At 45.9% G+C, this 20,215-nt stretch overlaps 2 protein-coding genes across 2 annotated transcripts; both read right to left on the minus strand.

The window, feature by feature from the left end:
* Positions 1-9,914: 9,914 nt before the first annotated feature.
* On the minus strand, positions 9,915-10,328 carry LOC135878703 (histone H2A-beta, sperm-like). Its single transcript, XM_065404438.1, has one exon. It carries the CDS (start codon positions 10,326-10,328, stop codon positions 9,915-9,917), a length of 414 nt encoding a protein of 137 aa, XP_065260510.1.
* A 9,137-nt stretch (positions 10,329-19,465) lies between these two features.
* On the minus strand, positions 19,466-19,903 carry LOC135878714 (histone H2A-beta, sperm-like). Its single transcript, XM_065404450.1, has one exon. The coding sequence runs from the start codon at positions 19,901-19,903 to the stop codon at positions 19,466-19,468; it is 438 nt and encodes a 145-aa protein (XP_065260522.1).
* Positions 19,904-20,215: the final 312 nt, after the last annotated feature.

The raw sequence follows: 20,215 nt of genomic DNA on the forward strand, positions 1-20,215 counted from the left end.
CTAGATTAATCTAAACCAAAATATCCATGTTGATATAATTCAAGGACTGTTGAAATTATGCTTGATAAAAACTGAAGATGTGGGGCCAAAAGTTAAAAGACCAAAATCGATGTGAGGGATATTAGGCCTAATTGGTGGACAAAATAACGAGGCGGATGAACTATGCCACCCACTTTTGCCCTTTTGGGGTTTATTTAAAAGAGACTGAAAAAAACCCCATCATCAGTTCAGTTGTCTCTCTCTATGATCTCCTGTCCCACCTTGCAACCCAGCCCATCCCCCGACCTGCCAGCACTGCAACTCATCTTGACTCATCTAGAGCAGTGCTTCTCAAAGTCAGGCCGCCACTTGTTCAGGGAAAGCCCCTGGCTGGCCGGGCCGGTTTGTTTACCTGCTGCGTCCGCAGGTTCAGCCGATCACAGCTCCCACTGGCCATGGTTCGCCGCTCCAGGCCAATGGGGGCTGCAGGAAGGTCAGCCAGCACATCCCTTGGCCCGCACTGCTTCCCGCAGCCCCCATTGGCCTGGGACGGCGAACCACAGCCAGTGGGAGCCGCGATAGGCCGAACCTGAGGCCACGGCAGGTAAACAAACCGGCCCAGCCCGCCAGGGGCTTTCCCTGAACAAGCGGTGGACCGGCTTTGAGAAGCACTGATCTAAAGGACTTTCTTCCTGAGAGGAAGGCCAGTTGGCCTCAATCTTGTTCAAGGACATTTGTTGTCACCTGTGAATGCTGAAAGTCATCACATTATCATGACATCCAGTCCTCAGCCCATCAGTGGGATATCCTGCAGAGATGGATAAGATCCTGCATTGTTTTCCCTTCCCTTGTGTTATTATCGGCCCCCTCTTTCTTTCCGTCTACCATCTCTTTCACTCTCCTGGCTTTTCATCCCATCCTGATGTCAGCTATGCTGTATTTATCTAAGAATGTGTTGTCTAAGAAGAAAAGGACCAATCAGATGACATCCCTGACCAGATTGTAAACCAGGGTCCAAGTAGCACATGTTATGGTCAACGTTCCAACCAAAACATCTGCTTGTAACTATCCAGAGGCCCAGTGTTTCAAAACAGCAACAAAAGTCGTATTTCAACCATTTTTCCATCCTGTCTCTCCTCCACTTTGTGTCTGTCTGTTAAGAACAGGATAAGTAAATGCCCTCTACACATCAGGGCCCAGAGTAAAATTAACCCTTTCCTTTTCATCAAAGAAAGGTAGTTCTAAAAATAAGAGACTCTGATATTTTGCCTTCAAAAGGAGAAGGTTTTGACTAAGTTTGTTTTGCATAACCATTCAGCAGTTGCTATACAAAGGGCTATGTTACTTTCCTGTTCTTTCTTGTGTTTAATCAATACACTTTTAATTTGAATGAATGCTTTTGGGTGTTTGCCAACTAACCAAGTAAAACCAAGGCCTCTGTTTAACCCCAAACCTACCTACTAAACCTACTGTTAATGTTGGACAGTGAAAGAGCTTATAAACACCTTTGACTCTTTAGATCTATATCAATATAACAACTTCTTACAAGCATGAGGGGCAGCATGGGAGAAAGACTGAAGATTTCAGAAAGTTTGAAGGTTAAGTTAAGAAAGTGGGCAATGGAAGCTGATATCATGGCCTGATCGGAGATGGGAGTCGACCTCTTGATAGTCTTGATAATGAGAGATGATACGTGTGTGAGGATAGTCCACAAAGGGCCTTGAAAGTGAATCCAGCGTATGTTTGATGCAATAGAAAAGGGGGAGCCAATGGAGGGATGCAAAGAGAAAATGATATCATCAAAGCAACAGGTTAGGAAACAGGGGTGCTGGAATAATTTGTATAGTGGGGGATCTGGGAGCAATTGAACCAAACTGTAAACCCTGTATAGGATGGAAACCACTTCAAGCCAGGGGGTGTGGCAGTACCCCCAGAACCCCTAGTTCCAGCATCTATGCTAGGAAAATGATCTTTATAGCAGCATTCTGACTGGATAAGAGCGGAGCAAGACTGCAGTTGTCCAGGTCAGAGAAAAGGGTGTTACAGTATTTGAGAGCTGGAGGAGAATTTTAGCTGTATGGATGAATAGGAAATGCTGTATCGTAGAGTTGTTATGCAGAAAGAATCAGCAAGATTTAGACATAACCTGGATGTAAGGACCTAAACAGAGGTCCGAGTCAAAGATGGACAGGTTATAGACTTGAGCGACAGGTAGGATGGTGGTGTCCACACTGACAGAGAAAGGAGGCAGCAGGGAGGGCTTGTGATAGAATATTAAGATCTCTATTTTAGTCATGCTCAGCTTCAGATGACAGCATGGGCAGTGAGTATACGTTGCTTGGGGTGGCTAAGCCTCTCCAAATGTGGCAAGAAATGCCAGATGCAGCACACCTCCCTTTGGAGGCACACTGGCCCACTGCCTTTGCAGCGCCGCTGCTGGGAAGCTCCCGAGAGGTGGGGGGCCAACGGCACCCTGACTATGCATTTGCCCGTGCTCTGCTCCTGCTCCACCCCAAGGCCCAGCTCTCCCTTGGTCTCTTACCCTGTGGCCCTGCCCGCGCTGTGCCTTTTCTGCCCCCGCTCTGCCTCTTCCCCCCAAGGCCCTGCCCTCACTCTGCCTCTTCCTGCCCTTCTTCACCTCTTCCCCTGAGCCCCTCCCCACCCTCCGCTTGCTCCTCTCCGCCTCTTCTCCCAAGCACCCCCCCCCCCCGCCGCTGCTCACTCCTCTCCACCCCCTCCCCTGATGGAGGGGACAGAGCAAGAGCAGGAAGAGGTGGAGTGGGGGCAGGGCCTTGAGGGAAGAGGCCGAGTGGAAGTGGGGCCTTGGGGCAGAGCGGGGGTGGAGCATGGGTGGGGCCTTGGGGGGAGGAGGCCAAACAGGGGCAGGGCCTCGGGGTGAAGCAGGGGGCGGGGCCACAGTACAGGCACCAGTAGCCCCCTCCCCTTCTAGGGAGCTTCCGGCACTTGCGCCCAGCCTCCCCAAATGCAAGAGTCATGTGCTGCCTATGGCTGACAGCTGGATATCCACAAGGAGATGTCAGAGAGCCAGATTGAGATTTTTAGTTTGGACAGAAGGAGACAGGTCTGGAGTAGAGCAGTAGATCTGTGACGCATCAGCATAGAGATGGTGGTTGAATTTGTGTTAGTGGATGAGATTACCCAGAGATAAGGTGTAGAGGGAGAAAGGAAGGGAACCAAGGACAAAGCCCCTTGGGACCCCACTAAAAGCTGGTGGGCAGATGAGGAGGCTGCTCCAGAGGACAGGCTGTAAGAATGATTAGAGAGGTAGGAAGAGAACAGAACCATGGAAGCCAAGGGAGGATAAGATTTCAAGAAGAGCATGATTGACTGTGCCAAAGGTGGCTGACACTCAAGGAGGATGAGAAGGGAGTACGGGCTCTGATCTTTAACTAAGAAGAGATCAGTAGAGATTATGGCAAGAGCTGTTTCAGTGGAGTGCAAAGGGCAGAAGCCATATTGGAGAGAATTTGGGATGGAACTGGAGGAGAGGAACTCCAGACAGCACAGCACCCTTCAGTTATCACAGAGATGAAAGGGAGCAGAGAGGCGGTGTGGTAGTTCAAGAGGTGAGTGGGGTTAAACTGAGCGAGACTAAAGCATGCTCGCATTGTGAGGGGAAGAGCAAGAGGAGTGTGAGAGGTTAATGAGAAGAGTATAGGATGGGGTGAGAGTGGGTGCAAAGGAGATCAGGAGATGGGATTGGATAGGGTCACTGGCACAAGTGGCGAGACTAGAAGAGGAGGGCAGATGAGAAACTTCAGGATCTGTGATGGGAAGAAGGAAGAGAGAGTAGCGATGGGGAAGAGAAAAGGGGGGAGGTGAGCTAAGGGGAGGGGGGAAGGTCACATCATATTTTATCAATTTTCTCTTGGAAGAAATTGAAAATCCAGTGCAGACACAAAAGTGGAGGCAGGAGGGGACAGTTTGAGGAGTGATTCATAGGTGTCAAAAAGGGTGCTGGGATTGAATACATGGGATTCAATTATGTTCTAGAAATAGAACTTAGGTTAGCTAGGCAAATCAAAGAAGGAGAAATTTATTTTGTAGTGGAGGAAGCTCGCAACAAGTAGTTAAGAGAAAACTTTGTATAACATGTTTAATACACTGGCAACCCTGACAATGGAAGTAATAACTGGATCTTCTGTATTTTCAATACCGTTAATTCAATCCCCATCTCAAATCCCTCCATTCACTTCTTCCCTAAACACTGTTAGTTGTTTTTCACCATTATAAACTCACAGGAAACAAAACCTTACGTTATTCCCTCCTCTGGCTTTCCCTGTATGACCAGTCTCCTCTTGTCTTTTAGGCTGTAAACTCTCCAGGGCAGGGACAGATTCTTTCTTTGTGACTGATACCGTACAATGACCAGCACACTGTCAGCACTAAGTAAATAATAACTTACAGATTGCTAAGGATAGCTGCTCAAAGGATCAAAAGCCTTGGCATTGTGGTGACGACCCTTGTAAGGGATTCCCAAATCGAGTGTTCCAATTCAATAGGGAACTCACTCCAAAACAAGCTAAAGGCATGTAGGCACTATATTAATAGCCGTGTTATCATTTTTCTACAAACAAACCTGAATCTAAAGAAACAGCCAACCACGCACAATACAGAGAGCCAAAATAGTGGTGGGAAGGAAGCACTGTTATCACTGGCTAAACAGAACTCAAAATAAGGAACAAAGCAATAGCCCAGTCCAGCTCCCACAGAAGTCAATGGAAAGACCCCATTAATTCAATAGGAGCTAGATCAGGCTGCCTAGCAAATCACTAAGGGCCCAATCATGTGGGGATTGACTCTGATGGGAGTTCAGGGGAGACAGAGACTATCAGGTCAGTCCCTAAATTTTGCTTATTGTGGGTGTGATTTCATCAGCTTTAAAGAGTCTGATTGACTTTTCCCCCCCTGGACTTGGCAAACAGCTAATAACATAATAAAAGTTGATATGGTTAATAGCTCACTTTCAGTGTATTTGTTTTTCCTGGATGGAATGAGTCTTGATGGAACCCCATCACCATACTGCTGGCAAAAATATCTTCACAGATGTGATGCACAGCATCTATAAGAAAGCCACTCATGCAGTACAGGTAGTTTGAGCTGTTAGAGAAAGTGTCATTTTCACTGCTGTGCTAAGAAATCAGCTGTTCCCTTCCTCCACACACATGCTTTAAATACCTCTTTATTGGGGGTTTTAATGAGTTACTTTCATAAACAAAGTCATGATGGTTAACATTTCTAGCACTTTACAGCTGCCAAGCACTCAATAAACATTAGCTAGTTAATAAGCAATCTGCCCATGATGTTGGAAAGTAAATACAAGTGGCCAGATCAGAGACCTGAGGCAGCAAGATTAAACCCCAGAATTTTAAAGGTATTTAGGTGCCAAATGAGATTTTCAAAAGCACCCTGGCACCTACATAAGAAGTTGTGGATTGGCTGACACCTGTAGTCTGTGCTCTGACCTTTTGAAACAATCTAATAGCCAGGATTCTAGTGCACTGGTGACAATAATGGGCATTGTCTGCAGTCTGCCCCTTCTCTTTCCTCAGTCATGATCAGCTGCTGCATCATTCACAGGCTTCACATGACTTCCTGCTTTCAGGTCACCCCCACCCGTTTCCAGCAGCTCAAACGCCTACCTCATTCACCCAATCTCTCACACTTGCACAGAGTTTTCAGTTATATAGTTCTCTCCTTTAAAGGGTGCTGTTCTACCAGCCAACCCATTGCTGGCCTCCATGTGGCCCTCCTGATGCAGGGCATAACAGGTTAGGTTTGGTTCTGGTGCACCTACATTTTAGACTCACACTGGAGAGATACATGTGCCCACACCTACTTTGCAAATGCCTCATGTCTATTTTGATGGCAAAGGCTATGAATAAAACTAAGGGCAAAGAGGGAAATTTATGGTCATAGCCATATTATGCCATGAAATTCTAACAGCACTTAGGTCTAGATCCACAAAAAGTGCTGAGGAGTTGTGACACTGAGCATCATAAAGCCTAACTTTTAGGCACCTAGAAAACCATAGGAACAACATTGTAATCCACAAAGCCTGAGTTAGGCACCCAAGCTCCCTATACAATGAATGGGGAGAGACAGGCATCTAGGAATGGGATCCACGAAGCCAGCATGCTAAGCAGGAAGCCGCCTAAATTAGCCAATGGGAAATGCTGATGACAGGGTGCTTATTAAGCCCTGCTATGAGACGAGTGGGGCTTAGTACACACCCTGTCATTGGCATCTCCCACTGGCTAGCTTTGACCACTCCCAGCCTAACATGCTGGCTTTTGTAGATTGGATTCTAAGGCACCTCTCTCCCCTCATTCATTGTATAGAGAGCTTAGGTACCGAACTCAGGTATTGTGGATCACATTGCAATGGTGTTCCTGTGATTTTCAAGGCCAGAGATCGGCAACCGTTGGCACACGGCCCATCAGGGAAATCCGCTGGTGGGCCGGGACAGTTTGTTTACCTGCAGCGTCCGCAGGTTTGGCCGATCGCAGCTCCCACTGGCCGCGGTTCGCCGCTCCAGGCCAATGGGGGCTGTGGGAAGCGGTGGCCAGCACATCTCTCAGCCTGCGCCGCTTCCTGCAGCCCCCATTGGCCTGGGACGGCGAACCCCAGCCAGTGGGAGCTGCGATCGGCCAAACCTGCGGACGCTGCAGGTAAACAAACTGTCCCGGCCCACCAGCGGATTTCCCTGATGGGCCGCGTGCCAAAGGTTGCCGATCCCTGTTCTAGGCACATAAAAGTTAGACACTATGATGGTGAGCATCACACTGCATAAATTCCTTTTGTGGATCTGGGCCTTATAGTATCTTCAAGGAAAAGCCAGAGCTTATGAATTTAAAGTTAAGAGTAGTCAAAACACTAGAAAACACACTATTTGGAATAATCACAGATTGGTAAGGAAATGCACTAAATGATATAATAGTGCAAGAAAGATATTTTAATATCTAACTATCATCTGGTAGAGACAATAAAACACAATTTCCCCCAAACATTCCCTGTAAAATACATCATTCATATTGATACAATAACCATTATACCTGATTTTTAACTAGCATTAATATAAATGTTTAATAGCATTTAATGTATCTTTTCTAAAATACAATGGTCTTCAGTCCAATCTTTTTGCCTGAACAACATTAAACAAAGAAGCCAGACTATGTTGCACTTAAAGTGCAGGACTGCTAGCAAGTGCCATCCCCAGAGGAGTGGGGAAAGAGGGGAAAGGACAGTTATCAGTCACACTTCATGGGTTTTGGATGATTCCCTCTCTTCTTCAGGCATTGTTTTTGTGACAGGCATTTTTGACATCCTACACTTTCCTTAGGTGGCTGACATTCTCACTGTACCTTGAGTCAAATTTCTCAAGCAACGTTGTTTCAGTTAGCTTTCCTTGTTCTCACCTCAGTTCATGTCTCCACCTTTGGGACTAGAAAACCTTATCTAGAAAGGTTGATGCAGTTCTCTGCACGACCATCTTTTTCTAAAGAGACCCTCACATCCTTATGTTCTAATGCTGTGTCCAATTTTGGCTGTCCAGGTTACCATACGCAGGCTTCTTTTTAAATAGGAACAGCTCTGCTACCAGCCAGTCTTGATGGACTGTTATTCAGCCAGCCAAGCCACACAAACTGAGACATATGTGCAGAGCCACCCCTTCCAAGTATCAGAGGGGTAGCTGTGTTAGTCTGGATCTGTAAAAAGCAACAGAGAGTCATGCGTCTGACGAAGTGGGTATTCACCCACGAAAGCTTATGCTCCAATACATCTGTTAGTCTTAAAGGTGCCACAGGACTCTCTCTACCCCTTCCAAGGTTTGTCTTCAGGTGCTCATTTTGTAGAAGTCAGTCCCACATGCCATTTAGAGTCATTGGGCTACAGAGAGTGAGAATAACTCTAGCCTGGTGTTCAGGAGACCCACATGAGCAGTAGGAGACTCAGGTACAGATATGGCAATTTCCTGCAATACCCTTGGGAGACCCCATTGGATTAAGTTTAAGTGCCTTTGGGGTTTATTGTATTAAAGAGTGGTTTATGTATTGCTGTGGGCTGCAGTTGTGTTACCTCTCAGGGGGGGAGCTGTGACATATGTGAGTCCTGGTTCAAAGGACTATATTGAACAATGTGCCAGACCAGCATGGACTCTTGGAACAAAAAGTGTTATATGGTTTTCCTGGGAAATATATAGGGGGAGGGGAATACAAATTCCACACTTCTGATTATGTAAAAACCCAACCTTTTGAAGCTACAGTCTGAAGACCGGGCCATTGTCTGCTGCTCACATGTCACATGAAGCCAAGATCAAAGGCCCAAGGTGTATAAAGGAAAGACTGAACTATTCATAGTGTGTCTGAATCTGAGACATTTATGAACTTGTAACCACAAGGAAAATCCAGTTGCTGGTTATGAAGGGTTGACAGCTACCAGGGGTGCGGTTGGAATGTTTTTAGCATGTGTGTATGTTCTTTTATGTTTTCTCTGTAATGATTTTACCCTAAGAATAAATGTGCTTGCTTAGAAAGAGCTGTGTGATGACTTATAACTGCTGGCAATACGCTATTCATAACCTCTGGGAAAAAAGCAAACCATCTACACTGGTCTTTTAGATGGTATGGCTTGCTCAGGATATGACAGTGTAGGCAGGGAACTGTGCAACCTGGAAAACACACAGTCAGGGGGGAGAGAGATGTGCATTTATGCACAAGAGAGGTGATGGAGGAGGAGCCAGGAGCCTAGAATAGGTGCCAAGGGACCTAGAATAGGTGCCAAGGGACCATAGAGGGATAATATGCTACAGTTGCCCTGAACTGTGGCACCGGGCTCCAGGCCCTCTGCCCCAATAACTAAGTATTTATCCATAGAGGAACAAGTTCAATCAGAGAGATTTGATGGCACCCCACATCCGAGTGGCCCATAGCTCACTGGTTAGAGCGGACATCTGAGAAGTAGGGCACCCCGTTAAATCCTGTCTCCCCTATTGAAGAGGAGTGCTTTAATCACTGCACTAAGAGTTACAAAGTTGGGAGCAGCCACACCTCCTCTGGCCTCCTACCAGATTGGGCCCCTTGGGCAAATTAGACAGCCCAACACCTATTCTTCTCAGTTTATGGATTGCCTAGAGTGAGGGAGCAGCACATATGCCCAGGGGCATAAACCTAAGTACTGAGTAAGTTTAGGCGCCTACAGGATTCAGCAGGAATTTTGTGGATTGCAATGGAGCCTAGAACTACTCATACGTACCTAAGTCTGGGTTTAGGCCCATAAGTGCCTTTCTGAAGCTACCTCAAGGAACAAATAATGCACGGGTAACCATCATTAAAAATACCAGGGTAGTCCTACTCCACCTCTTACAGCACAGGAGAGAAATCCACACCTACTTTATCATCGCTATAGGAAACCTGAGTCAAGGTTTCCCTAAACTGCCTAGTACTTTTGAGTGCCCAATCTGAGATAGTGTAAGAAGGCCCCACTTACCAGAAAGTGCTGAGCACCCACACTCTGAAAATCAGGCCCACCCAAATTAGTCTCACTTCATGCACACGCAATCATTAGTTTTTAAAATCTTGTCCCCAAGTTTCCTTAAATTAAGAAGTGGTGGGACAGCAACTTCCTTCTCAAGTGTCAGGCCATAGTTTCTCTATCTGCCAACTTCAGAAAACAAGTTTCAGGGGCTTCTCTATGCACTAAGTATTTATTTCAAAGACGATTAAAAAAAAAAAAAAAAAAACCACACACCACAGGAGGGAGTCCTTAGGAGGTTCCATATTTACAAGCAGTGAAGACATACAGTCTATGTATAAATATATGGATTACAACCAAGAGTCCTAAGTGCATGAAGTGCTAGTGTTGTGGAGAAAGCCAGCCTTAGAAACAGCACACTTTCAGCAGACTAGCAGTTACTAGAATTCCTGTGACTGGCCATCTTTTAGTCCTTGCTTAGGCACCTTTGTGGTCTTGGGAACAAGAGCAGGAAGGATGTTGGGCATAACTCCTCCTTCAGCAATGGTCACCCCAGCAAACAGCTTGTTCAGCTCTTCATCATTCCTCACGGCCAGCTGGATGTGTCGTGGCCCAATCCTGCTTTTCTTGTTTTCACGAGCAGCATTTCCTGACAGTTCCAATATCTCAGCAGTCAGATATTCCAGCACGGCCGCCAGGTAAACCGGAGCGCCAGCACCTATTCTCTCAGCATAGTTCCCTCTTTTGAGAAGCCGGTGGACACGACCCACTGGGAATTGCAGACCAGCCTTCGCTGACTTGGTTGTCTTCGAGGCAGTTGTCGGTTTCACATTTTTCTTTCCGCGTCCAGACATCCTAACATCAATCTAGTGTAGAGAAACGGGGGAGTGGGAAGTAAGAGTGAACATTAGCCAGAGGCTTGTCTACACTAGAAAATTAGGTTGGCTTAACTGTGTTGCTCAGGGGTGTGAAAAATCCACACCCCTGAAGGGCATAGTTATGCCTACCGAAGTCCCCATATAGACAGCCCTAGGTTTATGGAAGAATTCTTCCATTGACTAAGCTCCTGCCTCTCGGGGATGTGGATTCTCTAAACCGAGAGAAGAACCTCTGGGCAGAGGCAAATTATGGTTTTGTGGGGCCCCAGGCCAGAGCAAGTGAGGGCCCCTCACCACCCCTTTCACCTGCAGTCCCCCCCCCCCCCAGCACTCCTGCCGGGGAAATGGGGTCAGGTCACGGGGGCTTACCTCGCCCTCCCACTCCCCCACCCAGCACTCCTGCTGGGGAGCAGGAGAAGCCCCCGCACCATGACCCCACTCCTCAGCACTAGCGCTGGCAGGAGCAGGTCAAGCCCCCATGCCCTAACCCCATTCCCTGGCAGGAGTGCTGGGTGGGCGGAGGGGGTCAGGGTGCTCATTTTTCCAGGGGCTCCCAACTGGCCAGGGCCCCTAGGCGTGGGCCCCATTGGCTAATCCGCCACTGCCCCTGGGCATAGGGAGTGTCTACACTTAAGCATTACAGTGGCACTGCTCTAGCATTTTAAGTGTAGACAAGCTTCAGGATGTCATTATAGTATCCAAGTGTTTCTTAAGCTATAAAGAAGCAGGAGCCAATAATACACCCTCTCACTTTCCCACCTTTATTTGTTCTCTTTAGGAGGAAGGTCCTGATTTTAAGATGCCAACTTAGTAGTAGTAGTTTATCAAGTGAAATGCCTCACGCTCTCTCCTGAAGAAGGAGCCTGTTTGAGTCAGACAGCTGGTTAGAAGTCCGGTCAAGGGAAAACCGCAGCCCATCAAGAGTCTCCAGTAAATTCAGATGGCAGGTAGAAAAAGCAATGAAAGTTTTTTTCCTGCTGCCCAGAGAGAGAAGTGTTGTCCAGGCTCAGGGTCTTCAACCCAAGATAGCTGTTTCAGAAAGAACAGGCGAGGCCCTTTCCTAAGAGGAAAGGTCAAATTGGTCAAGAGGTAGAATAAATACTTTAAGGCTTTATGTATTCAGGATTCTTACAGCTTTGAGAAGCTCTGCATGAAAACCGTGTCAGGAGCTTCTCCTACAACACTGGGGACCCCAGGGAGGAAAAATAAGCAGTTTCACCAAATCAGCCCCAAAACACACAAACTGGTAAGCAACTACAAGAGTAAAAGGAATTCAGAATTTTCTTATGTTGTAGAAGCCCCCTGAAGTGAGTTTTGTAATCTTTGAATAAGGGGACCTCAATACAGTTAGTGGGTTTTTAAAAAACTTCAAAGTTTGTAGTAACTACTACTGTTCAACATGTGCACCTTATTATTAGGTAGCTAGAGACCTGTAGCTAGGTTTCAGTACAGTTATTTGCAGGATTTGGTAAGGAGGGGAAACCACTATGATTATTAGAGAAATAAGATTTAAAAGTAGTGAACATTTTCTATTTAGAGTTGGTGACAGTTAAGTAGGGTACCAGATGCAAAGCAAGATGAGTTTAGGCAGAGGGTTCAGAAGTTGAACAGCAATGTCTTCAGGAGATCAGACACCTTATCTCAGTATCAGGATTAGGGAGAAAATAGAAGCTAAACTAGTGATTTACATTGACACAGAATAGTAACAGCAACTGAAGTTATTTTGTTTAGAAACCTGCCTTGCACTACACGTCAAATACAGCTACTTAAGGTCTACTTAAACTAAAATTAATAGATTATTAGAGAAGAGACACTTTTCCCCCCTAAAATAAGGTATACTTTCCTTTGTGAGAAAGGAACACACTTTTACCTTAACCAAATTCTTTACTTATTCTCCTGCCCAGGAACACTACTATCTGAATCTAACAGATTCCTCTTTTTGTAGAAACTACTCTTTAAACCCTTCCGTAATAACCACTCATTAGCAGTGTCTACTCCAGATCATTTGAGCTCCACCTGGATTATTAATGATTCAGTTACACATCCACACACCCCAAAATGATTAACTTGATTGTAGGGAGAAGAGAGAAACAGCATAAACACCTGTGAGGGGAAGATGTTTCTCTATTAGTTGATGAGTTAGGCCCTGATCCACAAAGACCTCAGTTAGGAGCCTAGGCACTGACTGGGGAGAGATAGGTGCCTCAGAATGCAGTCCACAGAAGCCAGCACACTAGTAGATGGGGAGCCACCTACAGTAAGCAATGGAAGCTATTGATGGGTGTGTCTTAAGCCCTGCCCCTCTCACAGAGATAGGTGCCTAAATCCAGGCTACAAGGAGGCACCTATCTCTGCTAGCGATCCACAACAGGAACCTCTCTTCTGCAGGCGGGTGGCTAAGAGAATGAGCTAGGCAAGCCCTTAATTTAACTCAAAACAACCTTATAACTTTTAGCCCATGAAACTTTGACGCGGGAGACTCTGGTTCAATTCCCCCCTCCCTTCGAGAGGGCAGAAGGATTTGAACAGGGAGAGGCGACCTCTTGGGAACGGTGTTCTAGTGGCTGAGCTGTGTGGTATTCTGGTGTAGGGCTCCCTCAATCTCTGCTGTTGCAGCTGTTCCACTTTATATAAATAATTAAAGAGTGTTTGGAGCATCAGCACTGCATTCTGGGGCCCTCTGCCTCCAGAGGTGCCTTAGCCACCAGGGTATGGTGTCATTATTTTTTCCTCACTCCCTCTCCTCCGATGACTTTTTAAATATTTATACATGGTGGGACAGTTTCAAGAGGAGATACTGAGGGCTTCCCCTCCCCATCAGAATATCCCATAGCTTGGTGGTTAGAATGCTCTCCTGAGAGGTGGAAGCAGGGCCGGCACCAGCCTGGCAAGCAGGTGCTTGGGGCGGCCACTCCGGAGGGGGGCGGCACGTCCAGCTATTCGGCGGCAATTCGGCGGACGGTCCCTCACTCCCGCTCGGAGCGAAGGACCTCCCGCCGAATTGCGATCGCGGCTTTTTTTTTTTTTTTGGCTGGCTGCTTGGGGCGGCCAAAACCCTGGAGCCAGCCCTGGGTGGAAGACCCCTATTCAAAACCTTGCTCCCTATCAGGCAGAGGGGAAAATTGAACCTGGGTTTCCTGTATACCAGGTGAGTGCATTAACCACTAGGCTAAAAGTTATCAAGTTTGCAAGGGGAGCAGTGCCTCCTCTGGCCATATTTTGAATGGGTCCTGATCCTGTAGGTGGCATCTGAGCACAACTACTGGATCAGGCAGCCCTCCTATCTCCACCCAGTGTGTGGATGGCGTAGGCAGCAGGGCACATGCCCAGAGGCAGAAACATAGGTGCCTAGGGAACTTTCCCAGTGAAAATTTAGGCACCAAGTAAATATTAGGCATGTACAGGGATCAGCAGTAGCTGGAGGGGAGTTTTGTGGCTTGCAGTTGGAACCTAAAACTTGGATTTAGGTGCCTCAATCTGTCATTTAGGCAACTGTACCTTTTGTAGATCTGGGTCTTAACTGCTTTGTAACCCATTTTCCCCATTTGTAAAATGAGTATAATATATTACTCTACCTTGTGGGGTTGTTCTGAGCTCTGATTGGCTGATATTTTACAAAGGGCTTTGAGCTCTTCAGGTGGAAAGTGGTATATGAATGCTAAGTACTAGAAATGATTTTAAAAGTATCTAGAACATACCTAATGGCTTCCAAATTAAGAACCTTTATTTAATTCCTCAATAAACTCAGGGATAGTTTAGTGTTTCCACAAGAGCTGACTTTTAAAATGTTTGTGAATATCTATTAACATAAAAATGTTAATTTGCATAGTTAATTTGCACAGACATATCTAGATGCCTGTAGGTAGCTACTCTCACTCACTCCTAGCCAGGCACAGATTGGAATGAGTGACCTACACCATATTCCTTTAAGATACCCAAGCCTAGGCAGACCCCGTCCCAACAATATAGTGCAGTTTGAAGACTTAAGGCCTTAGAAATCTCTGCCCTGTTACATATCCCCACGTCTGTCTGTCTGTCTGTCTGTCATGGAGGCCATGATTTTCATATTAATATATATGTAGTCATGACTTATAACATATTGGGTCTTTTGTTGTATGCAGTGTAGTTGTAGCCATGTCGGTCCCAGGATATTAGAGAGACAAGGTGGGTGAGGTCTTGTCTCTCTAATATTGGGTCTTCTTCCAGTGTGGGAAGAGAACTTCTTTAATTGAGAGCTGACCAGCTGAACACTGGGCTCCAGGGAAAGCTCACAGAAACAGTCATAATGAGGGCATCCTGCACTGCTGTCACTGAAGATGAACTGGCAAAAATTGGGTTAGCTGCAATAAATGGTTTTAAGAGGTTAATTATATGAATTCAAACAGTTCATTGCAAAATAAGTATTTTGATCAAAATAAAGGGACCTCTCTTTCTATAACCAAACCAGAAGGGAAAATACATGTTACTCTATCATTTTACTGAGTGAGGAAGTGCCTTGATCAGTGCATTCCTCAGGATGACACTGATTCTCCACAAACTCAGAGTCACTGGGATTTACCAGTGCTAGAAGTCATCTCCCTCCTTTTAGGCCCCTTCAGCAGGCAGCCAATGCAAGTTGAACACATGAAAAGGAAACTAACAAAATGCTGTGCATTCTTCTCAGTGTAATCACTAAAGGCCAAATTCAGCAGGGTTTCACTGGGTAAGGACTGCAGGATTTGGCATTAACTGATTTACTCCTGGTAGGAGACTATGAATCGAACTGATGGTCTATTCTGGGATCATGACTTAGGTGGGATGTACTTATTAGTCCAACATGATTAGTGTGTTTGGGATTGTACAGATAGAGGAACATAAAACTTCTGGCTCAAGAAGTGAAATTAGACAAACATGATCTGAACACATTACAAGTGGATGAGCAAGTGGTGTTATAAAACACAAAGATTAATGTTTTTGTAGTATCTCCATCCACCCCTTCCAGAAATACCCACCCAAGACTACCTCACAGAAAACAATTTGTTTTCTTTAGTATTTTTATATAACATACTTTACAAGGCAATCTGGGTCTTGGGCCTATTCTGATCTCACTTCCTCTGGATTTACACCAGTGTAATGAGGTCACTGTCTGCTACTGTTATTTTAAGTCCTTATACTGATGATTGGGCCCAGGTAAAATATCCCCAAATCTATTCTCTCTCCATTACACAAGACCTTTAGAAATTTTATTTTATTTTCTCCCCTCCATACCTATTGCAACTGAGGTTTAGCACTAATTTCTCTTAATTGTCTCTGCTCCTCTCCTAAAATTTCCTCTTCATTTACAGGGATAAAACCAACACCTGCGAGGTTTTGCTCCAGTCACATGTTTTCATTTCACAAGGCTAAATCAGTCTCTGCCCCAGAGTGTTCAGATGTCTGAAGTTCTGTCTTTCAGAAGTGTTTTTGCCTCCCTTTGCTACCAGCACACTGTGATGTTCTGTACCTCGTGGGAACACTCTACACCCCCCTATGTTCATCTTTATAATATGATTGTGTGGTATCTGATGCAAAGTTTGTCATGCCGGGTCTCTTCAGAAGGCTCACGATGTACTGAGAATTGTTATGGTAATGTTATAGGTTGTAATTTCATGTATAGAGTTATGAGGCTGAAAATGTGTCCTCATGCCTTAAAGCAAGCCCAGGCAAAAACTCCCCAAGAGCAGAGGAGCAATTCACACCTCATCAGGGCACGGGTGGGACAAACCCAGCCCAGCCTCCCAGAAACAAAGGACACTGGCCTAGGCAACAACAAATAATCTATTGGACTCTCCAGTGAGTCACCTCTCTTCCTTTGGTCAGTTTGGGACTGCGATGAGGTAATGCTCATCGGACGCTGAAGGGGGTGGGGGGTTAAAGCCACAAGGGAAGAAAGAACATGATCAAAGAGAAATATTTGCCATGCTCTTCCACCTCCATCTACAGACACCACCACCAAGCAACTGAAGCACTGATCAAAAGGGAGAGCCTGACTAAAGGGCAACCAGCCAGCCTGAGGTGAGAAGCATTTAAGTTTATTGTGCTTTTATTTCATTTGACCAAATCTGACTTGTTATGCTTTGACTTATCTATATAGTTAATAAATTTGTTTATTCTACCTGAAGCACTGCATTTGGTTTGAAGCATCTCAGAAACTCCCCTTAGGATAACAAGCCTGGTACATATTAATTTCTTTGTTAAAACTGATGAACTCTAAAAGCTTGCAGTGTTCAGCAGGCATAACTGGACACTGCAAGATGTAGGTGCCAAGGGATGTGTCTGGGACCGGAGGTATTGGCTAGTGTCAGTCGGTTGCACAATCTAAGGAGCAACTTACGTGCTAGAGGCTGTATGTGAACAGCCCAGGAGTGGGGGTTCTTACAGCAGAGCAAGGCTAGCTCCCAGATTCAAGGAGTGGAGTGACCTAGCAGATCACCAGTCCAGCTAACACCAGGGGAACGTGTGTGTCTGTTACACACACACACACACACACCCCCCTCTTCTCATCTTGAAAACTTCACTGAAGCCCTCTTACACCTTCACGCACCTGCCACACCCCACAGAGGGGTTGCTGCTACACTCTTCCAGTCCAATGTATACTCTATGAAGGGAGGTAGTTAGCCAGAGGTACAGCTTCCTTTTCCCTCATATCTGCTACCTCCATCTCTGTGGAGCCAGCCTAATTTCCTTTTTCTAAAAAAAATCCTAAAAGTTAAGTGGATAATCTAACTGATGCTATCCTCTGCGGGAGTCAGAGCAAACCTACCAACTAGAACCTAAATTTAGTGAGTCACTTTCTCCCATGGCTGCCTGAAGATGTTAGCAATGGAGTGAGTTATTTCCCCCCCCACACACACACACACACACACACTTTCAAAACAAAAAGGTGTTAGTTTCTTCTCTCTCCTTCCCCAGCCCCCCAAAAAGAGTGGGTAGGGAAGTTTCATTTTAATTCAAAAATTATCTGAGTTTAATACAAGAAGATTCACATTTTCTTTATTTTTCAAAAAGCTTTTTCCTCATCAGAAAGGAGATAGAAGTGTTTGGCCAGCCTTAGCCTGTCTGCCAGCCAGCGACCCTTGTTATGCTACAGCTGCAGAGGTCAACCTGCACGGAATGTGGAGAGATTAGTGCAACCATAGTTTCCCCAAGGGAAAACAGGACACCACACAGGGCCAGCCTGAGGCCTCTCCCCGCTCCCCATGAGCCACCCCCCAGCCCATGCCTGGGGCTGGCCTAAGGCCCTCTTCCACCTGCCCACTAGGGGCCAGCCCAAGGCACACCCCCCCCATCCCTGCACGTGGGTCTGGCCCAAGACTCCCTGCCACCAGCCCGTATAGTTCTGGCCCGGCCAGAGCTTCTCTCCTGAGTCCTCCCTCCCATGTAGGGCTGGCATTGCCTCGCCCGTCATCCCCTCCACACCCCACTTTTGAAAGAAAGAAAAAAAAAAAAAAGTGCGTGCATTTGATGATCAATTGGCAAGAGCAGACAGGCAAATGCCCAGTTTTGCCAAAAGAGACAGGGCTTAAGGGTCTGTCCTGGCCCAAACAGGACATATGGTCATTCTAGGGAAGAGCATGGAGACCTCACGCTATTACCCAGCATGAATTACAAGAAAGAAGCATAAGTTTTTTTCTCACTCACCCCACTTCTGTGAAGCAACAAAAGAGCCATATGGGGTCAGACCAAAGGTCCCTTGAGCCCAGCATCTTGTCTTCTGATGGTGGCCAGTGCCAGGTGCTTCAGAGGAAGTGAGAAGAAGAGAGCAATTTCAAGTGATCCATCCCCTGTTGTCCAGCCTCAGCTTCTTCCAGTTGGAGGTTTAGGGACATCCAGAGCACAGGCTGCATGCCTGACTATCTTAGCTAATCAGAGAGACAAGTTGACTGAGGTGATATCTTTTATTGGACCAACCTCTGTTGGTGAGTGAGACAAGCTTTCAAGACAGAGCTCGTCTTCCAGTCTGGCAAAGGTACTCAGAATATCACAGCTAAATGAAAGGTGGAACAGATAGCACATGTACATTAAATTAAGGTAGAGTAGCCTGTTACCACCTGTGCAGTCATAGGATAAAAGCACACCAAGTCCTAGTCCACTACACAACATATAGTTAGGCAGCTTACATCAAACCTAAAACTCTGGTTTGAATGGGACAGTCCAAATCCTGGATAAAGGCTGTACTAGCTAAGTGGGAAAAATCCAGCTATTCAACTAGAGCAGCATCACAACTGACCTCTGTGGCCCAGAGGAAAGACTCAGCTGCTTGATGAATACCTCAAATGCAAGGAAAGGCCAAACCTTGCCATCCTGACTAACTGGTGGTGGTTGAAGGAAGAAAATGAACTGCCCCAAAATAGTTAAAACATACCTATGGCAGGAGCCACCCCTTATTTGAGTGCAGAGCACTGCAATGGACGTGAACTGCCAAAAGGCAGTAAGAAAGGAGTGAGACTATTACAGAGCTTTATAGTTAATTCACCATCATGCCTTTCTAGACAGTGTCTCTGAAGAGGCAGAGAGAACTACCCATTGCTGATCCATTCAAAAAAGTCTGATCAGGGAGTAATAAATCCCTTCTACAATGTGCATGACCATTGAAGGTAATGGACTCAACTCCTCCATTACAAGTTCATATATGAAGATGGATTTGTTATTATTTTAGCATGTAAAAGCAGAGGTCTTCTATTTCCCTTCATCCCTTCCCACTGCAGAGTCCTCTCACCTTCATTAATCCACAGGTGCAAAGAATCTGTGCTCTCCCCCCCACTCTTCTTTTTGGAGATTTAATTAGACTTTGGAGTCTAATACAGGGTCTGAGGCCAGGCTAGCTCTCCTCTAAGCATGCTTGCTTTGAAAGTGCTAGAGAAGCACATTTGTTGTTTAAGAGCTGCAAGTTAGACTTTTCCTGGAGAAAGTGTTAATTCTCCCCTCTCCTTGAAGGGAAACAGTAGATCAAGTCAACTGCTGAATTCTAGAAAGTTTATTACAAACATCTAAAAGACACACAAACATTAAAACAATCACCCTGAGTAATATTTAACAGTGTTAGCACATACAAAGCATTGATAAACACGAGTCAAAGGAAAGGCAGGAGTAAGTCAGTGGTTACTGGCTTCTTCCTGGGAAGCAGTAGCATCCCCTCTTGGTAAAGGATCTTTAAGAGTTTTCTTGGGAAGAAGCTGGGAAAGGATGTTGGGCATAACTCCTCCTTCAGCAATAGTCACATCGGCAAACAGCTTGTTCAGCTCTTCGTCATTCCTCACGGCCAGCTGGATGTGTCGTGGCCCAATCCTGCTTTTCTTGTTTTCACGGGCAGCATTTCCTGACAGTTCCAATATCTCAGCAGTCAGATATTCCAGCACGGCCGCCAGGTAAACTGGAGCACCAGAACCTATTCTCTCAGCATAGTTCCCTCTTTTGAGAAGCCGGTGGACACGACCCACTGGGAATTGCAGACCAGCCTTCGCTGACTTTGTTTTTCTTGATAAAACTGCAGGTTTTGCAGCCACCACATTTTTCTTTCCACGTCCAGACATTCTAATATCAAACCAGAGAAGCAGAACTATGTTAGGACTTTGTAAGAGCATTCAAGTGCTTGAGCTACAGCTATACAAGAAGAGCCAAAATGGTAGCAAGGTTAAGTATACCCTCCTACTCCCACACCTAGGATTTATTCACAAACTCACAAGTAAAGAGAGCCCCTCCCCCAGGAAACCCACCTTGACAATTCCTTAATAATTTCTTCAGCTTGAAATACAGCTCACCACCAGTAATTCTCTCTTTAAGCCATCTCTCTCATACAACAGGTTTTGTTTAAATTTGGTGAATCGTTTTCTCCCATGCCTGCC

The sequence above is a fragment of the Emys orbicularis genome, chromosome 1 (genome assembly GCF_028017835.1).
Source record: "Emys orbicularis isolate rEmyOrb1 chromosome 1, rEmyOrb1.hap1, whole genome shotgun sequence".
In the NCBI taxonomy this organism is placed as follows: Eukaryota; Metazoa; Chordata; order Testudines; family Emydidae; genus Emys; species Emys orbicularis.